The following is a 24,748-nucleotide window of genomic DNA, read 5'->3' on the forward strand; positions in this document are numbered from 1 at the left end:
CATATATCAGAAAGTGAAAATCCAGACCAAAAAGTTGTTGAGCTTTTAGAGCTTTTTTTTCCATAGAAATCGCCAAAATTGCCATTTCCAATACGTCCGGATTTTCCCAGACGCATGGCAACCCTAGCTGCACATTCAAACTTTCCAATAAAGAACTAAGTGTCGGTCATGTTCATCCCTTCACAAATGAACTAGTTCATCCAAACGATTATAAGCTGCTGTGCTGAATTATAAAATATACTTACGTAGGTTTAGAAAACACCAAAACACACTCACACATTGTTTGATTTACTTCCCCCAACAATTGTGATTTAAGCTTAAAAGAGTCAGTACAGTGGTACCTTGGTTCTCAAATGCCTTGGTACTCAAACAACTTGGAACCCAAACACTGCAAACCCGCAAGTAAGTGTTCTGGTTTGCCATTTTTTTTTCAGAAGCTGAACATGCTCCGTTTTGAGTGTTACACTGAAGTTTGTCTGTTTTTGCTATTTATTTTGCATTTCTTTTTTTGTAGCTCTTTTTCATTTTGTTTTTGTGACTGTGTGAAACCCAGACCAGCTACTGATGGATTGATTGTGTGACTGCAGTACGTTGTTTATTGCTTTCATTTTATGGACCAATGGTCTTGTTAGATGGTAAAATTCATGTTAAATTGCTGTTTTAGGGGTTGCTTTTAAAAGTCCAGAACAGATTAATCCATTCTGCATTACTTTCTATGGGAAAGCTTGCTTTGGTTTTGGAACGCTTTGGTTTTGGAATGGACTTCCAGAACGGATTGAGAACCAAGGTAAAGAAAGAAAACCCTCACACATAAGAGAATGAACTTGAAGATGAAGTAGAAATTGTTATAGAAGTTCTAGAATTAGTTCTAAGTTACCTAATGTACACCTATTTGCAAAGCCAACTTTCCCCCTAAAATAATGCATTTAATACTTTCAGTAATATATGCATTAAAAACACTCTTTAATATGGGCATTTTTGTGACTGGAGAACTGCATTACAATATTTGGAAAGCTCCAAATAATTAATAATAATAATAATAATAATTTACCGTATTTTCCGCTCTATAAGACGCACCAGACCACAAGACGCACCTAGTTTTGGGAGGAGGAAAACAAGAAAAAAGATATTCTGAATCTCAGAAGCCAGAACAGCAAGAGGGATCGCTGCGCAGTGAAAGCAGCGATCCCTCTTGCTGTTCTGGCTTCTGGGATAGCTGCGCAGCCTGCATTCGCTCCATAAGACGCACACACATTTCCCCTTACTTTTTAGGAGGGAAAAAGTGAGTCTTATAGAGCAAAAAATACGGTATTTATACCCCGCCCATCTGGCTGGGTTTCCCCGGCCACTCTGGGCAGCTCCCAATTGAATATTAAAAACACAAAACCTTAAAAACTTCCCTAAACAGGGCTGCCTTCAGATGTCTTTTAAAAAATAATATTATTATTATTATACGGCTGTGTTTCAGTTCGCATATAGTTTCAGAAAGTGTGAATTATGTAGATTTGCCTTTAAATGCGAACTGAATTCGTGCCCCACTCAGGCAAGATGGGACCTCAACTTAACAACAATTCTTTAGATATTGTTTTTATCGAGGGATTATTTGGGTGTCCTGTTTTTGTGGGGTTGTAGCAGTTTTTACTGACGTCGCCACACGCAGCTCTGGGAGACTTTGAGGCCAAAAGATGGGGTTAGTAAAGGTAAAGGGACTGCTGACCATTAGGTCCAGTTGCGGACGACTCTGGAGTTGTGGCGCTCATCTCGCTTTACTGGCCGAGGAAGCCGGCATTTGTCTGCAGACAGTTTTTCCAGAACATGTGGCCAGCATGACTAAGCCGCTTCTGGCGAACCAGAGCAGCGCACGGAAACGCCGTTTACCTTCCCACTGGAGTGGTACCTATTTATCTACTTGCGCTGGTGTGCTTTCGAACTGCTAGGTTGCAAGAAGCAGGGACCGAGCAACGGGAGCTCACCCCGTCGCGGGGATTCGAACCGCCGACCTTCTGATCGGCAAGTCCTAGGCTCTGTGGTTTAACCCACAGCGCCATCTGCATCCCAAAAGATGGGGTTACACATGTTAAAATAACACAAGAGCCTCCTAGATCAGGCCAATGGCCCATCTAGTCCAGCAAGCTGTTCTTACCGTGACCAAACAAATGCCCCTTATGGAAAACCCACAAGTAGGACGTGATCACAAGGGCACAGGGGTCAGTTTTGGTATAAGGCAGCTTCCCAAGTTCTTTTTTTCTAACCGAGACCTTTATCCAGGTCTAAGAGGACTGGAAACTTACCTTTTTGTTCGGGGAGGGAGCAAAAAGCAGTGGCGGAACATCTCTTCTACATACAGGAGACCCCCCCCCCAGTAAAATTCCCAGCATCTCCAGGTAGGCCTGGGCAGAGGCGAAGCAACCTGGACCCCCGCTGGTCCCAGGGGACATGGCACGCTCCCCAGGGGGCATGGCGCTCATCGCAGGAGGTGTGGCGTGCATCCCAAGGGCGTGGCACTCGTCCCAGGGGCGTGGCATTCATCGCAGGAGGTGTGGCACTCACCCCAGGGGGCATGACGTGCGTCCCAGGGGGTGTGGCACTCATCGCAGGAGGTGTGGCGCGTGTCCCAGGGGGTGCGCCGCTGATCGGGGGTCGGCAATTTGTCACCCCCCTTTGGAATGGCACCTAGGTCGGACCACCCCCTCGCCCCCACCTCGGAACACCCCTGGGAAATCCCCCAGCCTGAGACCCTAGGGCAGGGTTCCCCAAACTTGACTGTTAATATTTGGGCAACTTTTCTGCTGTACTTTATTGGAAGGAGAAAGTTTTTTCCTTAATAACAATTTAAACTATTTATTTAACTAAAAAAAACCCAAAACATTATAGCATATGTATCCGTGTTTGTTAACTGCGTTTTAGCCCACATGAAAAACTTAAAACAAATCCTTATTTCCTGATGAATAGCCTTCGGACCAGGCACTCCCAAACTAGGCCCTCCAGCTGTTGTTGGACTACAACTCCCATCATCCCTAGCGAGCAGGACCAGTGGTCAGGGATGATGGGAAGTGTAGTTCAAAAACAGCTGGAGACAAGGCGTAGCCGAGCTAGAGGAACGTGATGTAGGACAGCTTTCTGCATTCCTGTTCTGTGCAGCTTCAGTTTCTGCGGCAGCCTCTTATTTTGCTGAATTTGGAATTTGCTCCGATATATTTTAGGAATTACTCCTTAGCTTGTCAGCCGTCCTGAGCTCAGCCGTTGCAGATAATAATACTAATAATTTATTATTTGTACCCAGCCCATCTGGCTGGGTTTCCCCAGCCACTCTGGGCGGCTTCCAACAAAGACCAAAAATACACTAAAATGTCACACATTAAAAACTTCCCTGAACAGGGCTGCCTTCAGATGTCTTTTAAAAATAGGATAGCTGCTTATTTCCTTGACATCTGATGGGACGGCATTCCACAGGGCCACTACCCAGAAGGCCCTGTAGCTTAGCTTCTCGCAATGAGGGAACCCCCAGAAGGCCCTGGCACTGGACCTCAGCATCCAGGCAGAACGATGGGGGTAGAGACGCTCCTTCAGGTATACTGGGCTGGATGCACAAGGGCAGGATTAAAGCGAAAACAAAAATCCTAATGAAATGAAATAAAAACGGTTCCTCTTTTGTTTTCCTAGACCCTCCTGTGACCCCCTCCCTGACCCCCCCCGTCTCCTCCAGCTGCCGCCAACCTGTTGGTAAACCCAGCTCAGAATTCCTGTATCCCGAGCGGATTAATCAATGTATTTATTAGGCTTAGATGCCAAATCCTGCTAAAGCTAAGTCTTTGCCAGATAAACAGGCTGCTTTGCGGAGGCAGCCCGTTTGTGAAAACACAATTAGCAAACCCTGTAATCTGCACTAATTACAAGCCCAGCCCTCGGGAGACGCTTCTGTTTCCGCCGCTGCCCCAACACAGCTCCTGGACCTTGCTGGACTTCCAGGACCGGCGAAGATGAGCTGAGATCAAGGGCACCCCAAGTTGCGTCCACCATGGAAAGGGCAGAGGCAGAGGTCCAGAGGAAGCCTAGCGTCTCTTTCACCATTGATTACCTCCTTTTTGAGAACAGGAAACCACCCCGCAGGGATCCAGAACCGAGGGGCGAACAAGCGAGGGCAGAAGGGAGAGGCGTCGCAGAGACAGAGCAACCTGGACCTCACACACCTCCAGATCTCCTGGACAAACCTAACCAGTCTTACATCGCCCTCATTTCGACCGCCATCCTCTCCTCGCCGGAGAAGAAGCTTTTGCTGTCCGACATCTACCAGTGGATTATGGATAAATACCCGTACTTCAAAAACAAGGTGAGTTCCACCAACAGGTACCCTGGAGAACATGGGTCATCACCTTGGGGCCTTGAACTACCTTCTAGACTCGCCCAACCTTGAGCCCTTGTCCACTGAGCAAGCCAACTTGGTGGGTGAGGACATGGCTGGTTTCTTCCAGGGTACAGTGGCCGAGAGTCATAGGACCCCAGAAGCAGCTGCCTTTTCCCGGTCCATCTAAGCTCAGTATTGTCCATCTCTCCAGGTTTTTGGGCCAGAGCCCCACCTGCTAAGGACTGAAGGTGGGACCTTCTGCATACAAAGTAGATGTTCTACCACTGAATTGCGGCCCTTGCCTTCTACTGTCCTGCTAGCTGGCAGGTCTCCGAGAACAGTCCTCTGTCTGAAGAGGAAGGGCTGTCCCGTTCCGGTCCAGTTAAGAGATAAAAAACGTCTAAGGTTCATGAAGTGGTCCATCGACAGTTAGCCCCACAGAAGGCTGAGGAAGCATACAAATGATCTAGTCACCAGCCCCTGAATTATGACGAGGTTTAATGTGTTGTATCCAACCGGGGCTGGATTTCAGTTTGATGAGGCCCTCAGCTACTGAAGGTAACGGGGCCCTTTATATGTCCAGCTGTCCTTTGTCAACAACAAATTGTCGCTGTTTTTTTGTGTTGAATGTATGCTATATGGTAATTTATGGACCTCATAGGCATCTCAAGCCATTTGCACGTAACAAAATATGTATTTTATCAAAGTAATTGTTGAACTAAAATACAATTAAGAAGTATCTTAATAGTGAACTATAATTAAGAAGAACGTTTCCGTACCCGTTTCCGTTTCGAGTTCTTATTTCCAAATGTGCCCCATGCATATAGCATGCAAAATATATGCAAATCAGCACCCTCTTTCCCCCTCCCTTTTGGCGATACGTAAGTGGCCGTCCTTTTCACGAGACTGGGATGTCGGACGCCAGTGACACAGCTTCTTGGCCTTTCTAACACCCAGTTCTCTTCTCTGTCCGGGGAGATCTCAGCAGAAATCCCCAGGGCTCAGGACAGAAGCTCAAAACATTATAGGAGATTCCTGGCAAACAGTGGTAACTCTCAAGCAGTGCTCCTGAAGAGGGTACGAATTTACTTTCCTATCTACTCCCTTTTTTGAGCTTCTGACTTGCAAACATTAAGCCTAGAGAGCATTCCTTTGCTAGGCTTGCGGGGAGAAAGTTGATTCTGTCTGCAATTTAACGAACAACTACAAAACTCCCACCTTTTTGAGCCGAAACAGGGTTATCCTTCGAAATCTGTGCTTCTCCAGATTCCGTGGTGCAAAGAGACACGCCTTAGAGGAATGGGTGCGTAAATTCATGAAAATAACACTCAAAGATGCATTATATTAGGGGGAGCTGCTGGCAAATGTTTGTACAGCAGTCTAAACAGCATCCAAGAATGTTGTTCGTTTAGAGAAATTTGCACTGAAATGTTAACGGATTTTCCTGAGGACTTTGTTCTTGGAAATTGCTGCAGAATTCAAGAGTAGGAGGGGATTAGAAGCTGAAAGAAACAAAAACTGACAGATATGTCTGCCTCCATTAAGTCTCACCAGACCGCGGCAAGTTCTGTTGTTGCTGTTCAGTCGTTTAGTCGTGTCCGCCTCTTCGTGACCCCATGGACCAGAGCACGCCAGGCACTCCTGTCTTCCACCGCCTCCCGCAGTTTGGTCAGACTCATGTTTGTAGCTTTGAGAACACTGTCCCACCATCTCGTCCTCTGTTGTCCCCTTCTCCTTGTGCCCTCCATCTTTCCCAACATCAGGGTCTTTTCCAGGGAGCTCTTCTCATGAGGTGGCCAAAGTCTAGGAGCCTCAGCTTCAGGATCTGTCCTTCCAGTGAGCACTCAGGGCTGATTTCCTTCAGAATGGAGAGGTTTGATCTTCTTGCAGTCCATGGGACTCTCAAGAGTCTCCTCCAGCACCATAGTTCAAAAGCATCCATTCTTCGGCGATCAGCCTTCTTTATGGTCCAGCTCTCACTTCCATACACCACGACTGGGAAAACCATGGCTTTAACCATGGCAAGTTCTGGGGCCACTCTAATGACCCAAGGACCGCAACAAGTTGACATTGGGGAGCAGGGTATCACTAGTAATATTTCGAGAGTTGGCAATGAAGCTTCAAGTGGCCGGTAAACCAAAAGCTCGCCACCAGTTTATCTCAGTTGCCCCCAGACAGTTGCCTGCGGGATGTTTTGAGGGTAAATAGGGGACTAATACATGCATGCTACTTCCAATAAGTAAAAATCAGATTAAAGTAAATAAACAAGGTTTTTGATTGATAATACCAAATGATCCCCCAACACACCTCTTTCCCCCCCTTTTTTTTCACGTGCAGGAGAAGAGTTGGCGCAACAGCGTGAGGCACAACCTGTCATTGAACGAGTGCTTCATCAAAGCTGGCCGCAGCGACAATGGCAAAGGCCATTACTGGGCCATCCACCCGGCCAACCTGGAAGACTTCTCCAAGGGAGATTACCACCGTCGGAGAGCCCGGCGAAGGATCCGCAGGTGAGAGGCCCCCCGCGGCTTTGACGCTGCTCTTGCGCATAGCTGTCAAGTGTCCCTTATTTGGCGGGAAAGTCCCTTATCCCAGCGCTGTGTCCCGCTGCTGTCCCTTATTAATGATGTCCCTTAAATTCCCCGGGTTTCAAAGGAAGCAGCTCCTCTCCCTCCCTCCCTGCCGGCCAGGGAGGAGGGAGGCTCCAACTGTGTTGCTTGGCTGCGTTGCTCACCCAATAAGGAGTCCAAGAACGACTGGGGGGTGGAGCTTGCATGCCTTGTGCCGATCAAATCTGCTGCGTTGCCTGGGCACTCGCCTTTGCTCAGCGCTTCCCAGCGGAGAGGTGACGGTGGTTTCCCTTGCTGCATCCCCTTTGCCGGGTTGCTGCGCTGTGGGAACCACCGCTTGAGGCTTCGTTTGGCTGCTGGCTGGGCTTTCTGCCTTTGGCTCGGAGGGGCTGAACATACCTGTGCTTGGAAAATCCCTTATTTTGGCTGCTGATCCCTTATTTTTGAGGCTGCTGGTCCCTTATTTTCAAATCTGTAAGTTGACAGCTATGCTCTTGCGCCAAACAAATCCCCCATTTATCCCTCCCCCCCTTGGTTCTCCATGCGCCATATGCAGAATGAGCCCTACTCATCCTATCCTTTAATGGGCTCTATTAACCCTCCAATACTCATGGGACGGATAAGACCTTTAGCCCTCCGGCTGACCTCAGCTTGACCTCTTCAGAACCAAAGGAAAGACCTGCTATCCTGCTCTGCTTTCTCCCTTCGGGGTTGGGTAAGGAAAAGGCGAGGGCCATTCAGTCGTGGCGCCAAGGTCTGTTATCACACGGGCTTGTGGCCCAGCGGAGGCCGAGTCGTGTCCACCCACTGCCCAGCATTTACAGGACATTTAAATAATAATAATAATAATAATATTTTATTATTTATACCCCGCCCATCTGGCTTGGTTTCCCCAGCCACTCTGGGCGGCTTCCAACAAAACACTAAAATACAATAACCTATTAAACATTAAAAGCTTCCCTAAACAGGGCTGCCTTCAGATGTCTTCTAAAAGTTTGGTATTTATTTTTCTCTTTGACATCTGGTGGGAGGACGTTCATTGGGCGGGTGCCACTACCAAGAAGGCCCTCTGCCTGGTTCCCTGTAACTTGGCTTCTCACAGCGAGGGAACCGCCAGAAGGCCCTCGGAGCTGGACCTCAGTGTCAGGGCAGAACGATGGAGGTGGAGATGCTCCTTCAGGTATACTGGGCCGAGACCATTTAGGGCTTTCAAGGTCAGCACCAACACTTTGACTTGTGCTTGGAAACGTACTGGGAGCCAGTGTAGGTCTTGCAGGACTGGTGTTATATGGCCTCGGTGGCTGCTCCCAGTCACCAGCCTGGCTGCCACATTCTGGATTAGTTGTAGTTTCCGGATCACCTTCAAAGGTAGCCCCACAGAGAGCGCATTGCAGTAGTCCAAGTGAGAGATAACTAGAGCATGCACCACTCTGGCGAGGCAGTCCGCGGGCAGGTAGGGTCTCATTCTGCGTACGAGGTGGAGCTGATAAACAGCTGCCCTGGACACAGAACTGACCTGTGCCTCCATGGACAGCTGTGAGTCCAGAATGACAGGCAGCTTTCTGCAAAGATCCCTGGGATCTGTCGTTTGTTAAGGATGCTGTGAACTATAGCTCTGCGAAGGGGAAACTACGGTTCCCATTATTCTTTGGGCGGAGGTCCTGTGCTTTAATTGTGGGCTGTGGATATGCCCCGTGGGGTTCTTCTTTAATTATAATTTTATAATAATATTATTTGTACCCCATTCATCTGACGGGGTTGCCCCAGTCCCTCTTGGGTGGCTTCCAACATTTACAAAAACAGAATAAAACATTAAACCAGGGCTCAGCAAACTTTTTCAGCAGGGGGCCGGTCCACTGTCCCTCAGACCTTGTGGGGGGCCGGACTATATTTTGAAGGGGGGGGGGGAAATGAACGAATTCCTTTGCCCCACAAATAACCCAGAGATGCATTTTGAACAAAAGCACACATTCCTCTCTTGTAAAAACACCAGGCAGGCCCCACAAATAACCTGCCTGGTGTTTTAAATAAAAGGACACATTCTATTCATGTAAAAACATGCTGATTCCCGGACCGTCCGTGGGCCGGATTTAGAAGGCGATTGGGCCAGATCCGGCCCCCGGGCCTTAGTTTGCCTACCCATGCATTAAACATTTAAAGGTTTCTCTATACAGGGCTGCCTTCAGGTGTCTTCTAAAGGTTATATACCGTATTTTTCGCACCATAGGACGCACCGGACAATAGGACGCACCTTGTTTTAGAGGGGGGAGAACAAGGAAAAAAAATTATTTAGAGGGGAGAGAACAAGGGAAAAAAATTAGTCGGTGCGCACCGACCCCTCTCGCTCTCCAGGCTTCAGGTTCCTTTCGACCTGCTCTTTGGGGCTGGCGGGGGGAAGCCCACCACCAGCCCCAAAGAGCAGGTTGGGGAGCAGCGGAAAGGCGCAGTGGAGAGGCTGCTGCCATAGTAACGCGTGGGAGAGGGTCGCGGGGCTATGGCTTCTTTAGCCCCGCGCGCGCTCTCCCGGGTGGAGAGGTGACGCGTGCCTATGGAGGCTCCTGCCATAGGCGCGCGTCACCCCTCCAGCCGGGAGAGGGTCGCGGGGGGCTGCTTTAGCCCCGCGCGCGCTCTCCCGGCTGGAGAGGTCACACGCGCGCCTATGGAGGCTCCTGCCATAGGCGCGCGTCACCTCTCCAGCCGGGAGAGGGTCGCGGGGGGCTGCTTTAGCCCCGCGCACGCTTTCCCGGGTGGAGAGGTGACGCGTGGCTATGGAGGCTCCTGCCATAGGCGCGCGTCACCTCTCCAGCCGGGAGAGGGTCGCAGGGCTATGGCGTCTTCGCTCCATAGGACGCACACACATTTCCCCTTCATTTTTGAAGGGGAAAAAGTGCGTCCTATAGAGCGAAAAATACGGTAGTTATTCATCTCCTTGACATCTGACGGGAGGGGATTCCCAGGGCGGGAGCCACTACCAAAAAGACCCTCTGCCTGGTTCTCTGTAACTTAACTTCTTTTAGTAAGGGAACCACCAGAAAGCCCTCAGAGCTGGACCTCAGAGTTTGGGCTGGACGATGGGGTGGAGACGCTCCTTCAGGTATACAGGATTGAGGCCATTAAGGGCTTCAAAGGTCAGCACCAACACTTTGAATTGTGCTCAGAAACATACTGGGACCCAATGTAGGTCCTTTAGGACTGGTGTTATATGGTCTTGGCAGCCACTCCCAGTCACCAGTCTGGCTGCCGCATTCTGGATCGGTTGTCGTTTCTGAGTCACCTTCAAAGGTAGCCCCACGTAGAGCGCATGGCAGTAGTCCAAGAGGGAGATAACCATTAATCCACAATAACGCTTAAAGCACATGCTTTCTCCCAAAGAATCCTGGGAACCACTATTATAAATAGCAGTGTGGCATAGTGGTTAGAGCATGGGTAGGCAAACTAAGGCCCGGGGGCCGGATGTGGCCCAATCGCCTTCTAAATCCGGCCTGCGGACGGTCTGGGAATCAGCATGTTTTTACACGAGTAGAATGTGTCCTTTTATTTAAAATGCATCTCTGGGTTAGTTGTGGGGCATAGGAATTTGTTCTTTTTTCTTCTTCTTTTTTCAAAATATAGCCCGGCCCCCCACAAGGTCTAAGGGACAGTGGACTGGCCCCCAGCTGAAAAAATTTGCTGACCCCTGGGTTGGAGGGTTGGAACAGGAACAGGGTTCAAATCCCCACTTGGCCGTGAAACTCCCTGGGTGAACTTGGAGGCCAGTCACTGCCCCTCAGCCCAGTCTACCTCACAGGGTTGTTTAGTGGAATTCATTGAGGAGAAAGGAGAATGAAGTAAGCTACCTTGAACTCCATGGGAGAAAAAGATGGGATGGAAACGCAACTAATGTTTCTATGAAAACTTGGGAAACAATCAGTCTCTTTTGTTATCAATCTGCGGAGAAAAGGCAGAGAATGAAACTCTTAATCTCAGGGTGTTTGGGTTCAAGCATTGCAGGGGCTTGGACCAGATGGCAATTCTATGTTTCTATGAAACAGCGTATAAATAAATACAGTGGTACCTTGGTTCTCAAACTTAATCCGTTCTAAAGTCCGTTCAAAAACCAAGGCATTCTTTCCCATCGAAAGTCATGCAAATGCAAAAATGGATTAATCCATTCCAGACTTCTAAAAACAACCCCTAAAACAGCAACTTGACATTAAGTTTACTATCTGACGAGACCATTGATCCATCAAATGAAAGCAATAAACAATGTACTGCAGTCACACAGTCAAATCAATCAGTAGCTGAACTGGGTTCCACGCGGTCACAAAAAATAAGAGCCGCAAAAACTCAAAATAAATAGCAAAAGCAGACAGACCTCAGCGTCGCACTCAAATCGGAAGCGTAACACTCAAAACAGAGCTCGTTCGGCTTCCGAAAAATGTTCGCAAACCGGAACTCCCAATTCCGGGTTTGCAGTGTTTGGGTTCCAAGTTGTTTGAGTACCAAGGAGTTTGAGAACCAAGGGACCACTGTAGATATAAACACAAAGCTGTCCCACCAATGGCCTGTTTCCTGTGAATGTGAATTTTGGTCCTCTTCTTCCTTCCAGGATGGCGGTGAACTTCGGCTACTACCACCCATATGCTTTCTATGGACTCAGCTGCTGTTCCCCGGGCCGCTACTGTCTCTGCTGCCCTCCATATGCCCACGCCGGCCTCCCTGGCATGACTCCACCTTGCCCGCCAGGGCTGCCTCCTCTCCTGCTGCCCTCGGCTGTCTCCTGGCCTCACCCTTTCTTCTCCGGAGGAGGGAAGGAGAAATCCCAGGCTGAAAAGAGGCTGAACTGGGCGGCCTGGAGCAGACCTCAGCTGCAGATTGCGCCCGTCTTGGCCCACGCTAATCCGTGACGCCTTCTCCAACTTGGGTCCACCAGTAGCCTCTGCATCAGAGATGGTTCATGGAAAAGACAATCTTTTTAGGTGCTGCTTCTCTAGAAGAGGCCTGGGCTGAAAGCTTCTCCTGTCTATTCAGCCCTCAGATTCTCCTCACACTGTTGGAGAGAGAGGTTTGGAGGAGATATTCCTACTCTCCAGAGTTAAGCATAATGGCAATTGCTCCCAGCACATTGAAACTTGGTTAGATTTGCATCTGCCCGTGCCCATCTTTAAACAAAAAATCCTCACAAAAAAAGGCTTAGGCTAGAATAAATCACAGACACTTAACTTTGCAACAACAACAACAAAAATTGAATGTTGTACTCACAGAGTCCCCAGATGTTTCATCAAACATATCTCCATCCGCTGGCAGTGAAATGAATAATGATAAAAAAGTTTTCAAATGAATTAAATGGGAAAAGCACATAGTTTTCTTACAAAAAAGGATTGCGCAAACTTTTGGTTAGCAAAGACGCAGGCTGTAAAATCTCATTTGTTGAGAGTTTCAGTTCACTTTGCTTGTAAAAGACTGAGAATGAGGAGCCAGAGGCTACTGAGAGCCTAAGCCACTCCCACTTGGGTAACTTGAGCGCAGGGCTCCAGTTAACCCTTTCATGCATGCAAGTCAGGAACTGTAAATTGCAACATGCACAGCCCCGCTGCAGGCCACACACCCCTGACTTGGCCACACCTCACACTGGCCGTGCTCTGCAGCCCCCTCAGATCCCTTTTCCTGGCTGGAATATGTCATTGAACTAGGATTATGCTTATTCCTTGCCTAGAGAAAGGATGGAAAGGGGTTTGTGAGGTGTGCATGCATAAACTAGTGGTGTGCCCTGACCGCTTCAGAAAACAGGCTGCTTCCGTGCGAGACTCATTCAGACTCTATCCCGGTCTGCTTCGTTCTCCCACAAATCACTTTTGGGCAATGTTTGGGTGGGGGAGGCTATAACTCCCCCCACATTTTGACAGAAGCAATTACCAAGCCTCCAGAATGGATAGAGCAAATTACAGGTAGACAAGGCTCAGGGGCTTTTGTGCTGAGAGCCTTAAAAGAAAAATACCTAAATGTTTGATCAGAAGTGGATGAAATTTGCAGGCGAAGTTAACCCTTCCGAAGGTAATGTTTTCTCAGCAATCGGTTTGGGAATTGCAAACGAGAGAGGGGTAAGGAACTGAAGAGAAATAAATAAGTTTGGGGGCTTTTGTGCTTCTAGATACCATGAAAGTTGGGGTGGGGGTGGGAGAATTAAAAGTTATTTGCTTGCCGGAGGAATTCATTCCCTCTAATTATGAGCCACAACATAGCTCCCCGTCCACTACCTTCCTCAAACTGGTCCAGTCAAATCAATGGGTGTGACTGGCATCCATTGATTTTTCAATTCATGCTCGTCAATCAAACCCATTGATTTCATTTGCTCTGCTCTGAATATGGCTTAAGTCAGGTACAACCCCAAGTATTGCATTAAAAATAAATACCGTATTTTTCGCCCTATAGGGCGCACCGGCCCATAGGGCGCACCTAGTTTTTTGGGGGGGGAATAAGGGGGGGGGAATTATTTTTCCCCCAGGCACGGGGCTGGGGCGGGGGAAGCCTGAGCTTCCCCTGACCCCAGCCCCCAGAACAGGCTGCTCAGCGTGCCCCAGGCTTCGGGATGCAGGCTGCTATCCGCAAGCCTAGGGAGCCCAGCGGGAACTCCGACCCCTCTCGCTCTCCAGGCTTCAGCGAAAGCCTGCATTCGCCCCATAGGACGCACACACATTTCCCCTTCATTTTTGGAGGGGAAAAAGTGCGTCCTATAGGGCGAAAAATACGGTAAATGGGAAAGAGGTTCTGAATTGTGTTGTCATCATTACCCTTGGAGTCTTCTCACTTTCAGACAGAGTACATCCAGTTCCTTCAACCTTTCCTTAAAGCAGCATGAGATTCTTAAATCTTGGGGGCCGTTGGTTTGAGCCCCATGTCGGGCAAACAGATTCCTACATTGCAGGGGGAGGGGTTAGACTGGATGACCTTTGGGGTCCCTTACAGCTCTAATTCTGTGATTCTGTTACAATAAACCGTGTCCAAAGTAACAGTTGTTGGGTGGTTGTTGTATACAGTCTTGTAACGTTCGGTTCACGGGACGCGGGTGGCGCTGTGGGTTAAACCACAGAGCCTAGGACTTCCCGATCAGCAGGTCGGCGGTTCGAATCCCCGCGATGGGGTGAGCTCCCGTTGCTCGGTCCCAGCTCCTATCAACCTAGCAGTTCGAAAGCACTTCAGAGTGCAAGTAGATAAATAGGTACCGCTCCGGCGGGAAGGTAAACGGCGTTTCCATGTGCTGCTCTGGTTCGCCAGAAGCGGCTTAGTCATGCTAGCCACATGACCTGGAAGCTGTACGACGGCTCCCTCGGCCAGTAAAGCGAGATGAGCGCCGCAACCCCAGAGTCGGCCACGACTGGACCTAATGGTCAGGTGTCCCTTTACCTTTACTTAACGTTCGGTTCAGGTTACGTCTTTTCAGGTTGCGTCCTGCGGCAACCCAGAAGTACCGGAAAGGGTTACTTCCAGGTTTCGCCGCTCGTGCATGCGCAGACATGCAAAGTGACATCACACGCATGCGCAGAAGCGGTGAATCACAACCCGCGCGTGCGCAGACACGGGTTGCGTTCCTCTCAGGCTGTGAACGGGGCTCCGGAACGGATCCCCTTCGTAACCAGAGGTACCACTGTATATCATTTAACTGTGTTTCTGAACCTTCAGTTTCATTTTGCATGCATTGGACCCACAAGGTGCAAATACATATGGGGCTTAGTTTCAGTCTCCCAATTTACGTTGGGGGGCGGCAGGGGGGACGACGTTGTTGGAGACCTAATGCAGAAACCGATTTGCTTGATTGCCTAAGCCTTCATTTTTATTTAAAAACACATACACCCGCAAGGCCTGGCCTTAATTGCTTGCCTGCTAATTGTTCCTGATGCTGTTTAATGAAAATCTCGGATCTAGGCCACTAAGTGGCATTAAGGAAGATAACATTGGCTTTTAATCCCACCAGATAAGCCCCCCTAAATCTTGTAGCGGCCTCGAAAAATAGGAAGCTTATGACACAAACTAATCTTTTAACGTTGTCATTTGCCCTTTGCACCGAAAAAGGTGTAAAGCTAATATAACAACACAGCCGAAGGTGCTGGGGGGGTCAGGGTTGAAGCAGAAACATGTCAGGTAGAAGGCAGAAAAGGAAGTCGCTGGATGGGATTCTCCCACAAGAGGCGTTCAGACAGACCTAAGAATTCACTTCTATCTCTTACGTGGGACATAATACAGTGGTACCTCGGGTTACAGATGCTTCAGGTTACATATGCTTCAGGTTACAGACTCCGCTAACCCAGAAATAGTGTTTCAGGTTAAGAACTTTGCTTCAGGATGAGAACAGAAATCGTGCTCCAGTGGTGCGGCGGCAGCGGGAGGCCCCATTAGCTAAAGTGGTGCTTCAGGTTAAGAACAGTTTCAGGTTAAGAACGGACCTCCGGAACGAATTAAGTACTTAACCCGTGGTACCACTGTATAATGTTTGAAAATTGGGAAAGGTTGTGGAGGAAAGGGGTCAAGTTTACTGCATGTACAATGTTAAAGGAAAATATAATGAAAATGATGTATAGATGGTACTTGACCCCTGTAAAGTTAGCAAAGATTTACCACAACAGTGAAAATCTATGCTGGAAATGTAAAGAAAAGGAGGGTACCTTTTATCATATGTGGTGAACTTGTCCCAAGGTGAAAGACTTCTGGGAAAAGATTTACAATGAACTGAAAAAAATGTTGAAATATACATTTACTAAGAAACCAGAAGCCTTTCTTCTTGGAATAATAGGTTTGGAAATGCCCAAGAAAGATGTTAAATTATTTTTGTATGCCACAACTGCTGCCCGTATTTTGTTAGCTAAAAAGTGGAAAACCCAAGAATTACCAACAATAGAAGATTGGCAGATGAAGATGATGGATTTTTCGGAGCTAGCCGACCTGACTGGAAGAGTCCGTGACCAGGAAGAATGGATGAAATTTAAAGATTACTTAGTTAAATATTTTAAGATAACTTAACTGGAAGAGCTTGCAAATAAATAGATAGGCTTAGGAGTTGAATATGTAAGAATAAGATTTAAGATGTTTAATGTAAACTAGAAAGAATGAAAGAAGTTAAGTGACCAAGTTAATTTTTTGAGAAAATTGATTTTGGAAAACTGTTAAAAATGAGATACAATGAAATTCAACCAAGGGGATTTGAGGAAGTCACTTAATAATGTTACCAAGATCTAAATAGGATGTATGTATGTATGTATGTATGTATGTATGTATGTATGTATGTTTGTGTGTTTTGAAATTGTGAAAACTAATAAAATTTCTTACTTCAAGAATTCACTTCCATCTCTTAACTGCGATCCGAACCAGGGACTGAGAATAACTTTTATTCGGGTCACATTTAAAGGGGAACGTACAGGAAACACACCTTCCAGAACAAGACGCCAACAGAAAAACAGACACCCTTCAAAATTCACACTTCTCTGAGTTTTGCAACCCCGCCAAGTGGCAGGCAGGGGGGAAAGCATGTGCTAAAAGGGCGTGCAAAAAACTGTGCAAGTTTCACTGCAAACAACATTTTTAAAAACGCATCGTAATTCTGGGAAATTGCTGTGCCAAAAAATGTGCCTGTTAGGCACATCTGCCTACAAACAAAAGCGGATTCAGACTAGAATGCTGATGAATGTTCATGAAGACTTGAAAAATAATAATTCACAAACTGATATTGAAAATGTCAGAGAGAAATAAATAAATAAAAAATGACAGACTTGCCCACCAACAAAATATAGTTTGAGGAAGGAACAGGTCAACTTTATTCTGCCTTGGCCAGACCACACATGGAGTCCTGTGTCCAATTCTGGACACCACAATTCAAGAAGGATGTTAACAAGCTGGAAGGTGTGCAGAAGAGGGTGATCAAGATGATCAAGGGTCTGGAAACCAAGCCTGATGAGGAATGGTCGAAGGAGTTAGGTATGTTTAGCCTGGAAAAGAGGAGACACAGAGGTGGTGCGATAGCCATCTTCCAGCATCTCAAAGGCTGTCACATGGAAGACAGAGCAAGCTTGAACTAATTCCTTTAGACAAGTGCTTCCCAAACTTGGGTCTCCAGCTATTGCTGGACTACAACTCCCATCGTCCCTAGCTAGCAGGACCAGTGGTTCAAAAACAACTGGAGACCCAAGTTTGGGAAACACTGAGTAGACCAGGGGTGGAGAGCCATTGTCCCTCCATAGGCTGCTGAACTACAATGCTCAGCAGCTCCAGGAAGCACAACCAATGGCCAGGAATCATGCGAGTTGTAGTTCAACCTGCAAAGGGCTAAAGGTCCCCACACACCTGCGCTAGATGGAGTCAGAGCAAAGTGGTCTGCTGGAGCTCTCCAGGGTACTGAAGTTCAAGCCCGACCAAGCCACTCTCGAGTATCTGTTCCATGCGTGAAAGTGTTATGGCCACTTGTAATGTCAGGGAGCTGCGAGGGACAAACTGAGGACTTCAACTGGATGCACAGATGCGCTGCTTGTGGACCCACAGAACCCACAGGTTGGACAGTTTGCCTTAGCAGTTAAGCACACTCAGGTCCTAGAAAGAGCCTGCCCTAATAATAATAATAATCTATTATTTATACCCCGCCCATCTGGCTGACTTTCCCCAGCCACTCTGGGCGGCTTCCAATCGAGTGTTAAAAACAATACAGCATTAAATATTAAAAACTTCCCAAAACAGGGCTGCCTTCAGATGTCTTTTAAAGAGAAGATAGCTGCTTATTTCCTTCACATCTGATGGGAGGGCGTTCCACTGGGCGGGGGCCACCACCGAGAAGGCCCTCTGTCTGGTTCCCTGTAACCTTACTTCTCGCAATGAGGGAACCGCCAGAAGGCCCTCGGCGCTGGACCTCAGTGTCCGGGCTGGACGATGGGGGTGGAGATGCTCCTTCAGGTATGCAGAGCTGAGGCTGTTTAGGGCTTTAAAGGTCAGCACCAACACTTTGAATTGTGCTCAGAAACGTCCTGGGAGCCAATGTAGGTCTTTCAGGACTGGTGTTACATGGTCTCGGCAGCCACTCCCAGTCACCAGTCTAGCTGCCGCATTCTGGATTAGTTGCAGTTTCCGGGTCACCTTCAAAGGTAGCCCCACGTAGAGTGCATGGCAGTAGTCCAAGCGGGACTAGGACCGAGGCTGTTTAGGGCTTTAAAGGTCAGCACCAACACTTTGAATTGTGCTCAGAAACGTACAACCTGGCAGGGTAGGAAGGGCAGCACAGTGGGCAAAGAGGCCAGGTTATGAGACAAGCTGTAAGGTGTGCAGAAGAGAGTGACCAAAATTATCCAGGGTCTGGAAATCAAAGCCTGATGAGGAACGGTCGAAGGAGCTGGGTATGTTTAGCCTGGAATAGAGGAGACTGAGATGCGATAGTATAGCTGTCTTCCAACATCTAAAGGGCTGCCACATGGAAGGTGGAGCAAGCTTGCTTCTGTTCCAGAGGGTAGGATCCAAACCAATGGGTTGAAATTCCAAGAAATTATATTCTGGCTGAACATTAGGAAGAACTTTATGAGGGTTAAGAGCTGTTTGACAGCGGGACAGACTCCCTCTGAAGGCGGTGGACTCTCCTTCGCTGGAGGTTTTTAAACTGAGGTTTGGTGGCTGCCTGTCAGGGATTTTTTGGCTGTGGTTCTTGCATTGCAGGGGGTGGGACATAATAATAATAATAATAATAATAATAATAATAATAATAATAATAATAATAATTTATTATTTGTACACCACCCATCTGGCTGGGTTTCCCCAGCCACTCTGACTCTGGGCAGCTTCCACAGAAACCAAAAATACACTAAAATCACACATTAAAAACTTCCCTGAACAGGGCTGCCTTAAGATGTCTTCTGAAAGTCAGGTAATTGTTGATCGCTTTGACATCTGGTGGGAGGGCGTTCCACAGGGCGGGCGCCACCACCGAGAAGGCCCTCTGCCTGGTTCCCTGTAACTTGGCTTCTTGCAGTGAGGGAACCGCCAGAAGGCTCTTGGAGCTGGACCTCAGTGTACCTCAGATGCCCCTATGATTCTCTTTAAAAAGATTGCTCTGCCCTGCTGTTATTATAAACACAAAAGCATCAGCTGCAGGCCTCCCAGCATTGGGCGCAATCTAAATTTTGCACAGCCTGGCCTTGTGCAGCCTTGCTAGGAATAAAGGTAAAGGGATCCCTGACCATTAGGTCCAGTCGTGGCCGACTCTGGGGTTGCGGCGCTCATCTCACTTTATTGGCCGAGGGAGCCGGCGTACAGCTTCCGGGTCATGTAGCCAGCATGACTGAGCCGCTTCTGGTGAACCAGAGCAGCGCACGGAAACGCCGTTTACCTTCCCGCCGGAGTGGTACCTATTTATCTACTTTCACTTGCCGTGCTTTCGAACTGCTAGGTTGGCAGGAGCAGGGACTGAGCAACGGGAGCTCACCCCGTCGCTGGGATTCGAACCGCCAACCTTCTGATCGGCAAGTCCTAGGCTCTGTGGTTTAACCCACAGCGCCACCGCTTGCCACCAAAACATTTTGGGTGGCCTGGAACGCTGGAACATCTCGCAGTCCCTGGGTGCAATGTGCATTTTGACTGAGGATGAGGGGACACCAAGCCTAGAGGAGAAAGAGCCCCTTATCTTCTGACTTGACTCATTTATTCTGCGTGCAGATGAAACCAAGAAGGCATAACCTAAGCTCAGCATCACACTATGGCACTGTTAACAGCGGTAGGATCTGACAACAGAAACCTTTTAATCGTTGGCACAGACCTGTGGAATGCTCTGCCACTAGAGATTTAGCCTTCTGTGCCAACTTTTATATGCCTGCTGAAAACTATGCAGGCAAGTGAAAAATACTGTACACCCTCCCCCAAATGTTAACTGATTTATGATTTTAAGTGTGTGTGCATGTATAGATCTATATCTATCTATCTATCATCTATCTATCATCTATCTATCTATCTATCATCTATCTATCTATCTATCTATCTATCTATCTATCTATCTATCTATCATCTATCTATCTATCTATCTATCTATCTATCATCTATCTATCTATCTATCTATCTATCTATCATCTATCTATCTATCTATCTATCTATCTATCTATCTATCTATCATCTATCTATCTATCATCTATCTATCTATAATCTATCTATCTATCTATATCTATCTATAGTTTTTATTGTATGATTTAATGCACAATTGTTGTAAACCACTCTGGGGTTTTTTATGAACAGAAGCATATATTTACAAAAAACAAACAAACAATAACCAGAATAAAATAAATAAATAAAGACTGTTAAATTTATATCCTGCCCTCCCTCCCTCCCTTCCCAAAGGAGCCCATGTTTTTTTTTTGTTTTTTTAAGGAGGGAAGTCTCCATACTTCATTATGCAACATTACTTTATTCCCAACAATCCAGTATTTCTTTTGCGTACCTTTCTGATGGAGAAAGAGAACCGTGACGCGTTTTAAAAACCAATAAAGATTAAAACGCAAAAGAAACTGGGGGGGGGGACCACAAAATGTTTCTAAGAGACACAGAACTACACTTCCCAGAGTGGTTTAACAACAAATCCATCTTTCCCAGGGAAACTCTGGGGAATTGTAGCTCCGGGAGAGGAATTGGGGGGTCGGGCATGATTCCCTAACAACTCTCTGCGCCCTAAAGGAAACCTACCCTTCCCAGGATTTTGAAGGCTATTTCAAGTAGTGCTTTGAACTGTCTGGGATGCCTGTCCTTTCGGTGCCAATTGCCTTGGCGTCTTTTGCGCACACAAATGGGGCCCTCGCCCCCTCCTCCTCCAAATTGTCACCATCTGCTTTGGCAAGCCTTCCTGGGCGACAGCTTGCATCTCTCCCTCCCGCCCCCCCGGAGGCGTCCCTATCCGGGCTCCTTAGCCTGCTGTGAGCGCCTGCATTAGCAGAGTCTCGCAGGTTATAATCCGCGCAAAAGACAGATTAGAAGCCAGCCCGTGTGTCTCCAATCCAGCATCAAGTTGCGCTAACTTCGCGCCACCGTGGCCAAGCGGCTTAGTGTGACGAGCGCCAGGAAAGCTCCTTTAAGACCTGGGGTGGGTGTGCGCGCCCGCGAGCGCAAAGATATTGGCCCTGGCATGACGCCCGGCCCAATAATAAAAGGAAAACGCAGGTTTTGCAAGTTCTGAGCTATATATAAGATGCATATAGAATGTAGGAAGATACTTGCGGGATGAGACGAAGGACCCATCTAGTCCAGCAATTCTTTCCTCCTCCGGTTTATTTATATACATAAAGGTAAAGGGACCCCTGACCATTAGGTCCAGTCGTGGCCGACTCTGGGGTTGCGGCGCTCATCTCGCTTTACTGGCCGAGGGAGCCGGCGTACAGCTTCTGGGTCATGTGGCCAGCATGACTAAGCCGCTTCTGGCGAACCAGAGCAGCGCACGGAAACGCCGTTTACCTTCCCGCCGGAGCGGTACCTATTTATCTACTTGCACTTTGACGTGCTTTCGAACTGCTAGGTTGGCAGGAGCAGGGACCGAGCAACGGGAGCTCACCCCGTCATTGCGGGGATTCGAACCGCCGACCTTCTGATCGGCAAGTTCTAGGCTCTGTGGTTTAATCCACAGCGCCACCCGCGTCCCATTATTTATATATATAATTTTTATTAAATTTTCTGTTTTACAATTCAAAATACAGTCATACCTCATGTTAGGTTTGCTTCGTGTTATGTTTTTTCAGGTTGCGTCCCACGGCGACCCGGAAGTACTGGAAAGGGTTACTTCCGGGTTTCGCTGCTCGTGCATGCACAGAAGCGCTAAATCGCGCTTTGTGCATAAGCGCCAGATCGTGCCGTGTACCTACGCAGATACGGCGCTTCAGGTTGTGGGCTTTTCATGTTGCGAACGGGCCTCCGGAGCGGATCCTGTTCACAACCAGAGGTACCACTGTACTTGTTTAAACATCCTTAGAATATCAACGACTTCCCTTCTTCTCTTTCCGATTCATTTTGCATATCATGAATCCTTGTGTATTTTCCAAAAACTAAATAAACCACCCCGTATTCCATCATTGCATCCATCAAAACTTATTTACACTGTTGAATTTATCTTAATGCTGCTCACCTTTTCAGGTGTACGCAGTCCCCCCCCCGCCCAAATGTATTCAATAAACGTTTTCCAACCTTCTCTAAACATATGTTCTTCTTGTTCTCTTATTCTGTATGTTAAGTCTGCAAGCTGCGCATATTCCGTCAAGTTTAAGTTGCCATTCTTCTTTGGTTGGGACCTCGCTCGTTTTCCATTTTGGGGCTAACAAAACACAGGCCACAGTAATGGCATACATAAATAACCCTTTTTGACACCTGGCAATTTCCACCTGAATTATCCCCAACCAAAAGGAGTCTGGTGTGTTTTTTTAAAAAGCACTTTTGAACATTTTTTTCAATTCATTATATATCATTTCCCAATACTCTTTTACCCTTTTACAGGCCTGCCACATATGAAACAACGTTCTCTCAAACTGTTCCCATCTCCAGCACTTACCTGATTCAGTCTTATACATCTTAGCAGGCCTACTCGGAGTTAAATACCATCTGTGAATAATTTTCAAGTCCTTCTCCTTCAGAGAATAACGTGCTGCAAACTTCAGATGGCTCTTCCAAAGTTTCCCCAGAGATCAAAATCTATATTATGTCCTATATCTATTGCCCAAGGTGTCATAGAAGCTTCGACAAGCTCGTCTTTTGTTTCCCAATATAATAACAGATTGTACATTTTAGATTTAAAGAAACGTGCCTCATTTCCAACGCTGAGGTTAGGGTGGCTTGAGCGATGCTGCTCTGTTGACGTCCCCTCCCAATCTTTCCTTTCCTTTTTATTTTATTTTTTAAATTACTCAGTTTTAGTTTACATTTATATTCAAACAGTAATCATAAACCTATAGGATTCCACGAATCCTCAGACCTCCCTCCATGAGGTCCACTGTCATTTTCAACTGCATCTTATAACAGTCTCCATTTCTTCTTAAAATTCCATTTTTACCATAGTTCTTCTTACATTACAGGTGTTGTTATGATCCTATCAAAGTTTTTAGTTTTTTACGGTCTTCTCCAAGGTAACTTATAATTTCCCTCCGTTCCTTATTAAAGTTTCTGTCTCCTTGGTTTCTAATCTTCCCGGTCATTTCTGCCATTTCAGCATAGTCCATCATCTTCATCAGCTATTCTTCTCTGGTCGGGACTTTATCTTCTTTCCACTTCTGGGCCAAAAGTATCCGTGCTGCTGTCGTCCCGTACATAAAGAGTATTTTCTGCTCCTTTTGTATTTCTGCACCTAAAATTCCCAATAAAAAAACGCTTCTGGTTTTTTCTTCTTTTCTGGTTTTTTCTTTAATTTATTTTTTTATTACAGTGGTACCTCAGGTTACATACGCTTCAGGTTACAGACTCCACTAACCCAGAAATAGTGCTTCAGGTTAAGAACTTTGCTTCAGGATGAGAACAGAAATCGTGCTCCGGTGGCGCAGCAGCAGCAGCATGAGGCTTCATTAGCTAAAGTGGTACCTCAGGTTAAGAACAGTTTCAGGTTAAGTACGGACCTCCGGAACAAATTAAGTACTTAACCTGAGGTACCACTGTACGCAGTTTTACAGTTTACCTCCTGCGGTTTACAGCAACGGATATTCAGAAACGTTTCTGCGAAGGGAAGAGCGTAGCCGTTGTGGCTTGTAGCCGTAGATAGGCTTCTCCCGCATTTAATTTGTCCAACCCTCTTTGGAGAGCATTCAAACTGGTGGCCATTCCTGCCTCCTGTGGGAGCAGAATGATAGGGACCCCCAGGGGTCATCCGGCCTGACCCCAGCAATGCAGGAATCTCAGCTGAAACATTCTTTGAAAGATGGCCGTCCAACCTCTGCTTTGAAACCTGCAGTGAAGGGAGAGTCCTCCACATTTTTTTTTAATATAAAGTTTTTATTTATACTTTTCAGGTTTGTACATTTCATTAGCTTTACAATCATTTTAACATTTAAAATTTGGTTTCCTTCCCCCCCTTTCTGCGGTTCCTTCATTTTTTAAATATCTTCTGCATATCCAAATTATTTTAATTTGCTCGTTTGATTATCTACTTTAAATATATACTCTTACAAAACTGCAGGTTATTACACTAATCCTGCCAATGTTTTTATGTTTGCAATTTATCTGTAAATATTCAATAAACCATTTCCATTCTTTTATAAAAAAAGTTTATTATCTTGATTTCTTATTCTTCCGGTGAGTTTCGCCATTTCTGCATATTCCATAAGTTTTTGTATCTATTCTTCCTTTACTGAGACTTCTGCTTCTTCCCATTTTGGGGCGAGACGCATTTTTGCTGCTGTAGTAGCATACATAAATATATTTCTATACAATTTAGGTACTTCTGTCCCTATAATTCCCAAACATAAAACTTCTGGCTCACACGGGCAGTGTGAAGAAGTACTATTTTTTAATTCCGTGAATACACTGAACTACAGTATTTTTCGCCCTATAGGACGCACCAGCCCATAGGGCACACCCCCGACCCCAGCCCCCAGAACAGGCTGCTATCCGCAAGCCGTGGGAGCCCGGCGGGAAGTCCTGCCAGGCTCCCACGGCTTGCAGAGAGCTGCCCGAAGCCTGCATTCGCCCCATAGGACGCACAGACATTTCCCCTTCATTTTTGGAGGGGAAAAAGTGCATCCTATAGGGCGAAAAATACGGTAGTTCATTCCCAGCATGGCACATGACAAAGACCAGGCCAGGCAGGAGAATAACCCACTTAGAAGCACCTCCACAATTTGCCAAGGGGGACCTGGCATTCCCCATGAACTGGAACCCTCCA

General features: G+C 47.0%; 1 protein-coding gene across 3 annotated transcripts in view; it reads left to right on the forward strand.

Annotated features, from left to right (window-relative positions):
- LOC310753514 (uncharacterized protein) overlaps positions 1 to 12,249 on the forward strand; it is a 45,007-nt gene extending 32,758 nt beyond the window's left edge. The window contains exons 2-4 of one of the 3 annotated variants that reach the window (XM_083594892.1): positions 3,543 to 4,330; positions 6,683 to 6,855; positions 11,504 to 12,249. In XM_083594892.1, the coding sequence (XP_083451018.1) occupies positions 4,019 to 4,330; positions 6,683 to 6,855; positions 11,504 to 11,801 (783 nt within the window). In that variant the 5' untranslated portion in view covers positions 3,543 to 4,018 and the 3' untranslated portion in view covers positions 11,802 to 12,249. Of the gene's footprint in view, positions 1 to 3,526; positions 4,331 to 6,682; positions 6,856 to 11,503 lie in introns of those variants that run through there. The other 2 variants (XM_083594894.1, XM_083594893.1) reach the window with 2 other exon arrangements.
- The last annotated feature ends 12,499 nt before the right edge of the window (positions 12,250 to 24,748 follow it).

Source organism: Podarcis filfolensis (genome assembly GCF_964270895.1).
Source record: "Podarcis filfolensis genome assembly, chromosome: 18".
Taxonomy (NCBI): domain Eukaryota; kingdom Metazoa; phylum Chordata; class Lepidosauria; order Squamata; family Lacertidae; genus Podarcis; species Podarcis filfolensis.